Source organism: Panthera pardus, unplaced genomic scaffold (assembly GCF_024362965.1).
Source record: "Panthera pardus isolate Hobbes unplaced genomic scaffold, ASM2436296v1 HiC_scaffold_8, whole genome shotgun sequence".
Taxonomy (NCBI): Eukaryota; Metazoa; Chordata; class Mammalia; order Carnivora; family Felidae; genus Panthera; species Panthera pardus.
Window position 1 is genome coordinate 137,337,062 of NW_026527013.1, and position 12,434 is coordinate 137,349,495.

Below are 12,434 nucleotides of genomic sequence, written 5' to 3' on the forward strand. Positions count from 1 at the left end.
CCACCGCAGCCGAGCGCGTGAAGCTTCCCTTTGTTCATCCAGGCTGCTCTCCTCCCCGGCAGATCCACCTGGATGCTCTCCCTCGGTGACATTTTGCGCCGGGGCTGGTGGGTGGCTGGGGTGGAGCGAGAGGAGCCGGAGGGGGCGGGGGCGGAGAAAGGTCAAGCCGAGGGAAAGGCAGGAGACGCCTTTCATAACCTGCGTGGCGGGGCGTGCGCGCGGTTATTTATTTATTTTCTCCTTATTTATTGATCGCACGAGCAGAGCGGCGCGGGGAGCCGGGGGAGATGCAGGACCACCCACTGGCGGGGAAGCAGCCAGCCGCCCTCCCGCGCCCCCGCGCTGCCGAGCGCCTCCTGCCTCTGCGCTCCGGCGATTGCCCTCGCCGGCCCCGGCCCCGGCCCCGGCTCCGGCTCCGGCTCCGGCCCCGCTGCGCCGCCGCCGCCGCCGCCGCCCGCCCGGCCGCCCCGCAGCCCCGCAGCCTCGCAGCCCCGCACCGCCCCGTTCGGGCCCCGGCGACCGCGGCGGCGCAGTAAGTTGGCAGGAGCGAGTCCCCTCCGTTCTCGCCTCCCCCGCACCTTTTGAACTTGTTGCTGCTGCTCGGCTCGCCTGCGCCTGGCTTTTGGAAGGTGAAAAGGAGGAGGGAAGCACAGAGGAATGGGGGAAGGGGAAGAAGAGCTCGCTTGAGCTTTATTTATGCCCTCTGGGCGCATCGGATTCGGCTGCTCGGGAGCTGCTTTCTCGGCTTTTCCCTTTCCGGGTGCACGGCGAGGAGAAAGTCTCTATGCAACTCAGCCCCGGCGCGCACTTTGCCAGGTATGTACCGCGAGCGAGGCGCGTTCTGCGCGGAGGCAGGTGCTGCTGCTGCTGCTGCTGCTGCCGCCGCGGCGGCGGCGGCTGCTGCCAGCTCCCGGCTTCTGTGACTGTCACACTGCACCTGGGCTGAACTTGAAAAGAGAGTGAAGGGGCCATTGGGCGAACGCTTTTGGCAGATACAAGGGGTGCTTGCAGACGAGGGGGAGGCGGATCTGTCTTCACGCCCCCCACCGTGCCCACCGCCACAGCACCTCCATCTCTGCAAATACGGCCCGAGGAGTGGAGGCGGCCACCGGACTCCCAAAGAGATATGGGGCAGCGGCTGTGACCGCATCTCGGAAGCTACAACAACAGGTCGCCTTTCTGAGACTCCTTTGGCGGGAAGGGCCACTTGGAAAGGGGAGGTTTGGAAGAGCTGCAAGGGAAGGTGGTAGGGTTCTCGAATTCATCAGAAGAACACCACTGAATGACTGTCCCTCGTTTTCTCTGTCCTACACGACGCGTACTGGCCCTACATTATCCGGACTGTGTCAGGGGAGAAATCAGACACCTGTCTGAAGAAATTGCTGCGCCTAAAGTCACCTGTGTACTTATTCGTGCCAGGAGTGGCCTGGCCCAGCTGCTGGAAGAGATCTGGTGAGGTTCTGCTGGGTGTGATTGTAAGGACGTTGTATATATACACACATTTTTTCTTTTTACAAATCCCTGCGTTGGAGGGAAACTTACCTTTCCGAGAACTGTGACTTCACCAGGAGCCCCGCCTTGGAGTAGGAGTGATACCTCCAGACCGCAGCTCTCAGTATTGGGTTCGACGGCCGGAAGCGGGTGAGTGTGGCGACTGTGACCCGCTGTAGAAGCCTGATCGCCCTTCGTGCCTCCGCTTCCAGGAACCATGGCGGCGGGTGTGGCCGCGTGGCTGCCCTTTGCTAGGGCAGCAGCCATTGGCTGGATGCCCGTGGCCTCGGGGCCCATGCCGGCTCCCCCAAGGCAGGAGAGAAAAAGGACCCAAGATGCCCTGATTGTGCTCAATGTGAGTGGCACTCGTTTCCAGACGTGGCAGGACACCCTGGAACGCTACCCGGACACTCTGCTGGGCAGTTCGGAGAGGGACTTTTTCTACCACCCGGAAACTCAGCAGTACTTTTTTGACCGTGACCCAGACATCTTCCGCCATATCTTGAATTTCTACCGCACCGGGAAGCTGCACTACCCTCGCCACGAGTGCATCTCTGCGTATGATGAGGAACTGGCCTTCTTTGGCCTCATCCCGGAGATTATCGGGGACTGCTGTTACGAGGAGTACAAGGATCGCAGGCGGGAGAACGCGGAGCGTCTGCAGGACGACGCCGATACCGACAACACGGGAGAGAGCGCGCTGCCCACCATGACCGCCCGGCAGAGGGTGTGGCGGGCGTTTGAGAACCCCCACACCAGCACGATGGCCCTGGTGTTCTACTACGTGACAGGCTTCTTCATTGCCGTCTCAGTCATCGCTAACGTGGTAGAGACAGTGCCCTGCGGCTCCAGTCCCGGGCACATTAAAGAACTGCCTTGTGGGGAGCGGTATGCGGTGGCCTTCTTTTGCTTGGATACAGCCTGCGTCATGATCTTCACAGTTGAGTACTTGCTTCGCCTGGCCGCGGCACCCAGTCGTTACCGTTTTGTGCGTAGTGTCATGAGCATCATCGACGTGGTGGCCATCCTGCCTTACTACATTGGGCTGGTGATGACAGACAATGAGGATGTCAGCGGAGCCTTTGTCACGCTCCGGGTCTTCCGGGTCTTCCGGATCTTTAAGTTTTCCCGCCACTCTCAAGGCCTGCGCATCCTGGGGTACACGCTGAAGAGCTGTGCCTCAGAATTGGGCTTCTTGCTCTTCTCGCTCACCATGGCTATCATCATTTTTGCTACAGTCATGTTCTACGCAGAGAAGGGGTCTTCGGCCAGCAAGTTCACCAGCATCCCTGCTGCCTTCTGGTATACCATCGTCACCATGACAACACTAGGGTAGGTGCCGTCAAGGGAAATGGGGTGGAGGTTGGATATCTGTGAGGTGACCGTGGACCCAATAAGGTTCTACAGTTCAGAGGAAATGCTTTTTTCTCTTTTCTAAGTGGGTTTAGGAAAGCATTATCCAAGTGGCTCTGAGTAACTCCTTATCCACGAAATGGGTATGATACAGAGATTGAAGTCATTTAGGGATTTGCTGGCCGGTGTTGAGTATGGATGCCTGAAGGTGACAAACACACAAAGAAATTTTAGAATTCCTGAATATAGGGAAGGATAATATTATATATATATATCAATACATAAAGATATGACAGTGAAAAACACAAAATTGGTGCCCAGTAAAGGTATGAATATGCATAATATGTATTGAAGTGCCTAGAGAGAGTTCCAGTGTATTCAAATGAAAAGTTTTCATGTATATTTGAAGTATTATTTTCATATAAATAGATACTTGTGGCATGCATTTTCCTCCTAAGAACCATAATTCTTATTTTACAACATTATAAAACACAGATTATACGTATCATTACCCAAGGATTTTGTAATATGTATATACATATTCATATACATGCATTTTCATTTTGGATGATAGGTTATGCGGTTTTAGAATATCAGGGCTGAAACTGATCAACCCTACAAAATGAAGTAGAATGATATTTGCAACATATCTTACACTATAAGTTCATAGTTTTAGAAAAAAGTCAGTAACTATCACTCACACAGTTTTTAGAAACTACAGATCCCATCAGGCAATGGGCCTATGACCATTAAATATACTTAGAAGGTAGAACACTATCTGGTGAGATTGATGGTCATCAGGGGCTGATCGTATTATAGAATTTTGTGCATTGTAATTTCCTTCTAGAATTCTTCTGTGTGTTCTTTTATTTGGGGATAATGGTGTTTTGCAACCCAATGGGCATATTCCAAATTAATGTGTTTTTTTTTTTTAAATAAATATGAAGCTAGAATTAAGGTTTCTTTAGATGGTACAAAAAAGGAAAAGTATGAAATGATTAATGTTAATCAAGCTGCAGAAAAGTAGCAGAATTTACATATTATAGGATCTAATAAAATAAAATGGTTAAAGTCTTTTACTTTTATGAGTTCTTAGGTAAGCCAAGTAGTGAGTGATGTTAGTGCCCTTTCTTCAGCTTTTCTTTGCTGCTTTTCTTGCATAGTTAATCAGTTCAATAAGGCTTTGGTAATGGCTGTAGGAAAAAAGTTATTCCCAAGGCTGCTTTTTTAAGTTTTGTGTCTGGCTAATCTAATTGTCTTCTTTAAATGACCATGTGGTTAAAGTCAACTTAATTTTATTAGCCATATTGTGTTCAGCAGAAAGTCTCATGTTGTCATATGGCCAGCTAATGGAATATCGTATATGTGAAGAATTTCTGGTGAAGTTAATTAAGAATTTATACTAAGCTAAAATACCATAGTATGATTTTGATTTTGTCTCACATATTTTTTAAGACCTACTGGTGCACTAGAAAAATGAATCAGTGAAAATCCATATCCTACTGCTTCTATGTGCTTTTTATCGTGTTGGTAGTTTTGTGACAAATTTTGAAGGTGATAACAGAATACCTTAACAGTGAAGGTGCTTATTTCTTATCAAAGAGAATTATATATATGTGTGTGGTTTGGGGGCTTATTGTCTTTTTATCATTTGAAATCTTTGTTAAGGACAATTGGATAGTGCAAATCACTATCAGGACGTCAAATCAGAAATGTGTATGAATAAAAAGAGAATTCTGTTTTAAGAGGAAATAAAAGAAACATTAAAAGGTTATATATATATATATATACACACACACATATATATATATACATGTATATGCATTTACATATAAAACTTGGTGTCTATGGTAGTGTTTTTCATGAAGAATCAGTGAATCATTTTAATACCATATACTGTCTATATGGTTGAATATCGGTATTATTATAATGAATATTGATGAGATGCTAATTTCATCTGGCTATAAGTTCTAGACATGAGAAGTTACTATTATTTTAAAATTTGTTTCCTGAAATGACTTTTTTTTGAAGTTTATTTTTATTAAATTCAGGGAAAAAAAGAGGAAATTTTAACCATTAATGATATTTTCTTTATTATATAAACAAAATACTTATAAGCATATTTTTGAAATCATTTAAGAAACTGAATCATAATGCCTGAGTCAAATCTATGACATGGATTTATTAGTTCATATGTTCTGTATGTAAGTAGATTAGAAGAATTAATTATATATACTTTCTCAAAACTTGGAAACAAAATGGAAGTTACTTTTAAGACGTAAGTTTCACTGAAGTTGAAAATTTTAATTTTCAAGAAATTAAGTTAATTAATGATCCTGATGAAATATAGCAGTCATACTTTTAAGATGTAGAAATGTGGATGCAATCAAAATACAATCCATGTATTGAAAAATGTATATGAACATTTAAGAAAGTATATGCTTTATGATATAGAAAGTTTCTTAGATGTCTTCAGTTTCCTCATCAAAACATATTTATAATGTATTTTATTTTCCGGGAGAAATAGATTTTGTTTTAAATCCTGCCTGTTTGGTGTCTTTGGTTGCACTGTGATTTAACAGCTTTATTTAAGAACAGAAAATATTCAGCAAAAGCCATTGTCTGAATTTATTTTTTCACTCTAGTTTTATACTTACAGGCTGAAGTGTTAGGTATAAACTTTCTGGAAAATATGCAATAGTCTGAGTTAAGATCAAGCTGTGTCTGATAGATGACCAAGAATTTCCCCGTACATTTTCTGAACTCTTTTTACTTGGCTGTTATTTTTGATGGAGCTAATATTCATCAATTAATGATAATAGAAGTGAAAACGGAATCCTAAACAGTGGTTATCGAAAACCTAGCTCATATAAACATTATCTACATGAGAAGTAAAGGCAAGACCTTTGTAATTTAGGACTGACAGAATTATCTACTTCTCGGGTCCTTTGAAACAATTTCAGTTCGGTTTTGGGCTGAAGAAATGAGTGGGTCTGTCTTACAACTGTTGTGTGTTCATCGAATCATTCATTCTTATGCTCCCTGAAATCTCAAATATATCACTATACCATAACTTAACCATGCTTTTATATAACCAATTATTTGCTGCTAAAATTAATGCTTTGAAGTGTAATTTTAAGCCTACCCATTTCCTATTAAAGTAAGAAACCTTAAAAGCACAATTTAAAAAAATCAGTGAAAGAAAGAGTATCAGAAAGAATTTTTAGAAAAGTGTTTAGATTGAGTGGTCAAGTGTATCTGTTTTTTCACTTCATCTTTTCCTTCGGAGCATATTCATAGGCCTTCACTGGCCCTCAGTGCCCTTTTACTCCCCCCACCTCCCTCCTTTCCATAACGTAAACTCTAATTGCTGCCTTAAACAGCCTTGGGAGAAAAAGAACCTGGAACTCCTCTTTTGTCCTAATGACCCTTGGCAGATAGCATGCAGTAGTGGTGTTTCTTCCAGGTGGTAGTACTCAAATGGTACCAAGTTTAGGAAATTTTCAAATGTTTATCAGTGATCAAAAAAGATTTTGTAAAAACAATATTTAACAAGGTCCAGCATCAGTTTACCATTTATCGTACCTCAGGTTTGTGACTTGTGAGTTAGAAGTGGTACCAGGTGGCACATTAAATAATCTGAGGAGCTTGTATGGTAGCAACACCTGCATTTTTGGTCACGATCACTAACCACTTAGACCCTTGTTTTTAAACAGATTGTGGGGCACCTGGGTGGCTCAGTCAGTTAAACGTGTGACTTGATTTTAGCTCAGGGTATGATCTCAGCGAGATCCAGCCCCGCGTTGGGGGAGGCTGCTTGGGATTCTCTTTCTCCCTCTCTCCTCCTGCCCTCCCCCTGCGTGTGCACGCGTTCTCTCACTCGCTCTCTCTCAAATAATAAATACATTTAATAAAAAAAACAACATTGTATTACTCATGACATAAAAGTTAAGAACTTGAGAAATTTCTTCTTAATTTCTGTGGTCCACCACTTCTTTAATTTTAAAACAAAGTTGCTTTTATCAAAGTTTTCACTTGGGAAAGAAAGCTACTACATGGCATTTCTGTAAAGTTTTTGTTTAACATGCAGCTTTATGATTTTAACTACAGAAATTATATTCTGATTTCTGAACCAATCTAGGAAAACAAGAAGGGTGCTGTCATCAGAGACAAATATGGTAGAATTACATCTGTGCTCCCAGAAAACTTAGTGTAGTTGTCCATTTATAACTCTAAAAAAACTAGCACTATAATATTTCAATTTTAATAGGTTTACTAAATTGCTGTTTTGTGAAACAAAGAAGCAAAATAGTTTTTTTCACTGCAGTTTTCCTAACACTGTGTCAGTATCTGTGTATCCTCTTTTTGGAGTGGCATGATTGGAGAGGGATTATATGTAGAAATATGCCACATATGTTATACTTTATGTGCATACAAATGTGTTATATATGTCAAATACAATATATAAATATATTAAAGTATTACATTTTATATATCATATAATATAGAACATATACCTTACATAACACATATATGTTGTTAAGTATACATGATTAAAAAGAAGGAGCTTTTAAATATTTTCCTGCTAGCCATCACTATCCTGACTACATAGCTTTGGGGAATGTTGGGAGTATATCTTGCAGAATCATTTAAATAAATAGAAACTTTTCATTTACGCAGTTATTACTAAAAATGGGTAGAATTATTTTCCCCTGCACCAGCTTCTGCCCAAAATATTGCTAGCATGTTAATCAAATACATCTTTACAAGGTGGGAAGTACCAAATATTTCTCTTTCAGATGAAAGAGCCATACTATGAGTAACATCCATTTTTATTTTAGCATACCATGATATATATTTTTATTAAATTCTTTATAGAGTGTGTTAATTGTTGGGAGTTGAAAATGAACTTTTAAAGAAATGTAGACATGTAATATGTATTCTTCTTTTAGCATTAAGGTAACCAAACTTTAACTGTCTTTATTTTGTTTTAGTCATCATTTAAATATAGACAGTATTTGACATGACATACAGTTGTATCTTTTAAACGTGTGTATTTACCTAGCATTTTTCCTTTTCTTTTTTACAAGTATTTACTTGGTTGCCAAACAGAGGTATGTCAGGAAGAGATAATATGTGTTCTATCAGCACAGCATAACTAGAGTGGGATTGTGTTCTAATTTTCAGTGGGTCTGTTATGATACGGATACTTTTTATCCTTTCAGGATTTCCCTTTAGACTACAGATTAGCTTGGTCTTATTTTATTTGTAGAGTTACTTCATTTAATTCTGATGTCATGTCCCAATACTCATCTTTGAAAATGAGTTAATGAACTTCAAATGTCTTATTACCTAATTTCTAAACTTCTGGTGGAAAGAAACTTAGCTGTTACTCATTTACAGTCCATCATTTTCTACATGTAAGACTTTTGGGGGCTTACTGATAGTTACACAATTAGCAGCAGCATTTTTGTTATTTCATTTTTCACTCTTTTTTTTTTTTCCTCTCAAGACCATAAAACATTATCTAGGAATATGTAATAATAGCTATCTGGAAATTACTGCTGATACTACAGAGTAAGAAAAGGAATAAACTTTCTCTCTATTTCTCTGCTAGTTCTGCTCTCTGTGACTCACAGTACATTTCTCAGCATCACTGTTAGTCCTGCATTTATTTACATAGTACTGGGTTTTAGCATGATGGTGCCCAGTTGACATAACAAAACCATGTGTTCCTGTTCAGTGAACTCTTAGGCTATTTGGAAGCAAACTATATGGTGGTAAGTATTTTACCTGGCCTAATAAAGAAGAAAATAAATCAATTATTTTGCTTGAATTACCTAAAAAGAGTTGGCCTGCGAGTTGTTAAAACTATACAATTTAACTTCTATTTCATTGAAAGAGCAGGAATGGTAAAAAGAATATTCACTGAGAAGGAAGTATTATTTATCCTTCAGAGCTATAATAATGATTTTACTCCCCCCCCCCCATTCTCCATATGTCTTATACTGTTTTCTGATTACGTGTGTGTGTGTGTGTGTGTGTGTGTGTGTGTGTGTGTGTATCACCATTGTTCTACCACTGGCTTCAGCAGCTAGTTTTGGCAATGTGGGATATAGTGTGGTATTGAAAAGAAGCCCAGTACTGCAATAGCATCTCCACATTTCTGTGCACATTGACACTGCTTCTTGCTTCAGTAGATTCCATCGGAATTTTTACCCTTTAGTTTTCTCCTTTGAGAACCAGTCTTTACAGTGATTTTCTCCATGAAGCCTTCTCGACCTCCCATGCCTATACCATCTATAGTTGGAATTACATTTGACATTAGTAATGTTATTTTATATATGTTACAGTTCTACTTCTTGCCTTCCTAACCAGATTGAAAGGCTTTTAGTATGGGTCCATACCTTTTGGGGACTTATTACCTATTAGTGCAGTGTCTAAATGTAGAAAAATCTACATTAAGGCTTTGCAAAATCATGGTGTGAGGTGATACCTGCACACCATGGAGAGCTCCTTCGTTTTGGAACAGTGCCATCTTGACATCAGCCATCATCTACTAATGTAATCTTTCGCTTTGTTCAATGTTAGGGAAAACTGGAATTTATTATTTGAACATTTTGTCTTTGTACTACAATCTGCCTTTTTTATTTTTCTTTTTGGACTTGGGAGGGCTATGAGACTCTTCCACTCTTTGATCTGTAACTGATTTTCTTCAAAAGTTAGAATTAATGGCTGTCGATGGTTATTTCCTTAATCAGTGTGCTTTCTGGTGAAGGCTGGTAAATTGAAAATCCTCTGGGAAGCATATGGAGATATCTTATAATGCAAATGAATCAGCACAGAAATGTACTTACTGCCTTCTCTTTCAACCTCAGTTCCCCCAGTAAACATGAGCTGGCCCTTTTTTTTCTTTATCTAAGCCCACTCATTAATGCATAAAATGGAAATGTTTAAAAATAGTGAAGTGTTATTTATAAATGACATACACAATACACGATAAATGTAGTCTATCAGAGAGAAGTTCCTATTTGAAGCGGTTAAAAGGCAGGTATGTAAAATGTACACATATATGTGGATCCACATTCTGGCATGGTGGGCTGCATTTTGCATTGGGAATTTTGACATGTCTGTTATGTAAAGAAGATCTGAATTATAAAAAGTGTGGGGAGAATAGGCAGTGAATTATCAGAAGTCACTGATGAGAAAAAATAACATTGAAAGAGTAGGATGACTGTTGAAATAATGTCAAATAGAATGGGAAGGTTTTGTTCTAAAAAGTGAAAGGTCTTGTCTTTTTGCTCTCATGTGGGCATGATTCTGCCATCTTCCTCATTCCCTTTGCTTTTAAGAATAACAATAATAGTGCTTTTGGAAACCCAAAGTTTTACCAGTAGCATATCTCTCAGGAAATCAAAATATGACTCATAGAGTTGGTTTCAATTTAATAGACTTTTGTTGATCACTTACTACTTGTCACTGGCCACAGCAGTAAACATAACTGCCAATTTCCTAACCTTAAGAATTGTGTTTTCTAGTGACAAAGGCAGAAAGAAAACCACACCAAGTACTGGTGGGTGCTACAAATAAAATAAGCATGGGGTAAGAAATGTATTGTTCTGGATAAGAGACAAAGACCTTTGTAAAGGGAATATTTGAGACACAGACCTTTGTAAAGGGAATGGCTAACTGGAAGGATGGAGTGAGTTCTGTGAATATCTGGATAAAGAGCTTTTGGTGAAGAGAGGCAATAAGTAAAAAGACCTCAAGGAGGGAGGAGACTTGTTGTATTCCACCTAAGGCCACGGTAATTAAAACAAAGGGAAGGAGGGGCTTGGTAGCAAAGGCTGTCTGAAAAGTAGTAGGGACAAGATAGCTCAGGACATTGTAGACCATAGTAAAGACTTCTGGTTTTATTCAAGACATAATGGGGACACATTAGAGAACTATGAGCATGGTAAAGATAGGATATGATTTTTGTATTAAAATGTGCATAAGCTCCGAAACATTTAACATTTTTTTAAGTGGTCATTTTAACATTAATTTCTTCACATGTATAAATCCTCATCCTTAGTTAGACTCATTATACTTACCTTAAGTTAAAATTTATATCCAGTTACTCATGAGATTTTCCAGAAAAAATGCAGTATTTTATAAGAATGCATGATTAAAGTATTCCCAACAGACAAAAATAAAACTAGTTCAAATGAGAAAATGAATTCCACACTTGAGCTGAAAGGACAAAAGTGTTTCTCAATAGATGTGGAGCTATCTAGGAAGTGACTAGGGATTATTATTTATTTTGAATATAGATTTTCCGGCTTACAGTTATCAGTTCTAATGTTAATTTTCAAGAATATCATATCTGCATTGATACTACAAGAATATTTCCATTTCTTTTTTTCTCACTTTGCGGTAGGTACATGTGTCCATGTTCAGGGGTTTTGTTGTGAGTTTGAAAGAAAAAATAGTTTACATGTCTTAAAAATTGCCAGAGGATATGTATTTTTAAGCCCAAATCAAATTGGAACCATGCATGTAGCAGATGTGTATACGTAATGAAACTTAATAGAGTTTCAGTGCTTTGGTAAGAATCACCATGCTGGAGATAAAGCATAATCATGGAGAGAACTTGGGTTTGGAAGAACAAGAGTTGGATTGCCAACATAAAAATTAAAAAAAAAAAAAAGTGTGTTTCCTAGACAAGCAACTTATGGAAATAGTACCTGACTCTAAGGGCACTCAACATGCCATCTCACTGTGGCATTCTGCTTCCATTAAAACATCTGTCCTACACATCATTCTGCATCCCGACCAGTACTTCTATCTGGAGACTTGACTTCGGAGGGTTGTAAGCTGGGATTCATGAGGGTCATAACAAAGGAAAAAGTACTGGTATTCCCTGTTCTTTGCACGTGAAGTTGATAATGACAATTACATTGTCAAACTACTAGACTTTTTTTTTTTTTTTTTTTTGAATGGGGAGCTAGTTTGTTTTCATCTCATTGTGGAAGTTGGAACTATTATAACCCTACACCATTCTAATACATTTTGGAAAAGGGAAATCCTTATGCATATTGTTTTAGATCACACTGTGGAACTTTTGTTTCCAATTCTTCTCAAATGTGGTGTTTGGGAATGAAAAGCAAACACATGTATTTGTATTCTTCTTAACTTAGATCAACTTAGTAATTCACATTGGACACTACTGGATCAGAAAAGAATGTATCTTATGGATTTCACTAATATTTGATTTTTTGTTTCAGTCTAAAGGTATTAAAATCATGGAATTTTGATTTGCAAGGATCTTTAGAAATCATCTTGTGGAAACTTATCAATTTATGCTTGGAAAATGCTAGGAAACAAAATCACAGAGCTAGTTAGTGGAAAAACAAAGCTTGATTTCTGGGGGATCTTTTGAAGTCTAATGCTCTTTAGAGCACAATTCACTGGAAGTCTTTTTTTCTCCATATTTCTTTCTTTATTGTATAACCTATTTTCATCATTAAACAAAATAAAGTAGTAAAACTAGTGCACATACACGTATATATGACTAGGTCGTAGTCCTCCTTTTATATATATATATATAT

The 12,434-nt window shown here is 39.6% G+C and overlaps 1 protein-coding gene across 1 annotated transcript in view; it reads left to right on the top strand.

Moving 5' to 3' along the window:
• Positions 1-519: 519 nt before the first annotated feature.
• Positions 520-12,434, top strand: part of KCND2 (potassium voltage-gated channel subfamily D member 2) — a 484,389-nt gene continuing 472,474 nt past the window's right edge. Inside the window, exon 1 of the mRNA XM_019452549.2 lies at positions 520-2,823. Coding sequence (XP_019308094.1) covers positions 1,709-2,823 — 1,115 coding nt within the window. The 5' untranslated portion in view covers positions 520-1,708. The remainder of the gene's footprint in view (positions 2,824-12,434) is intronic.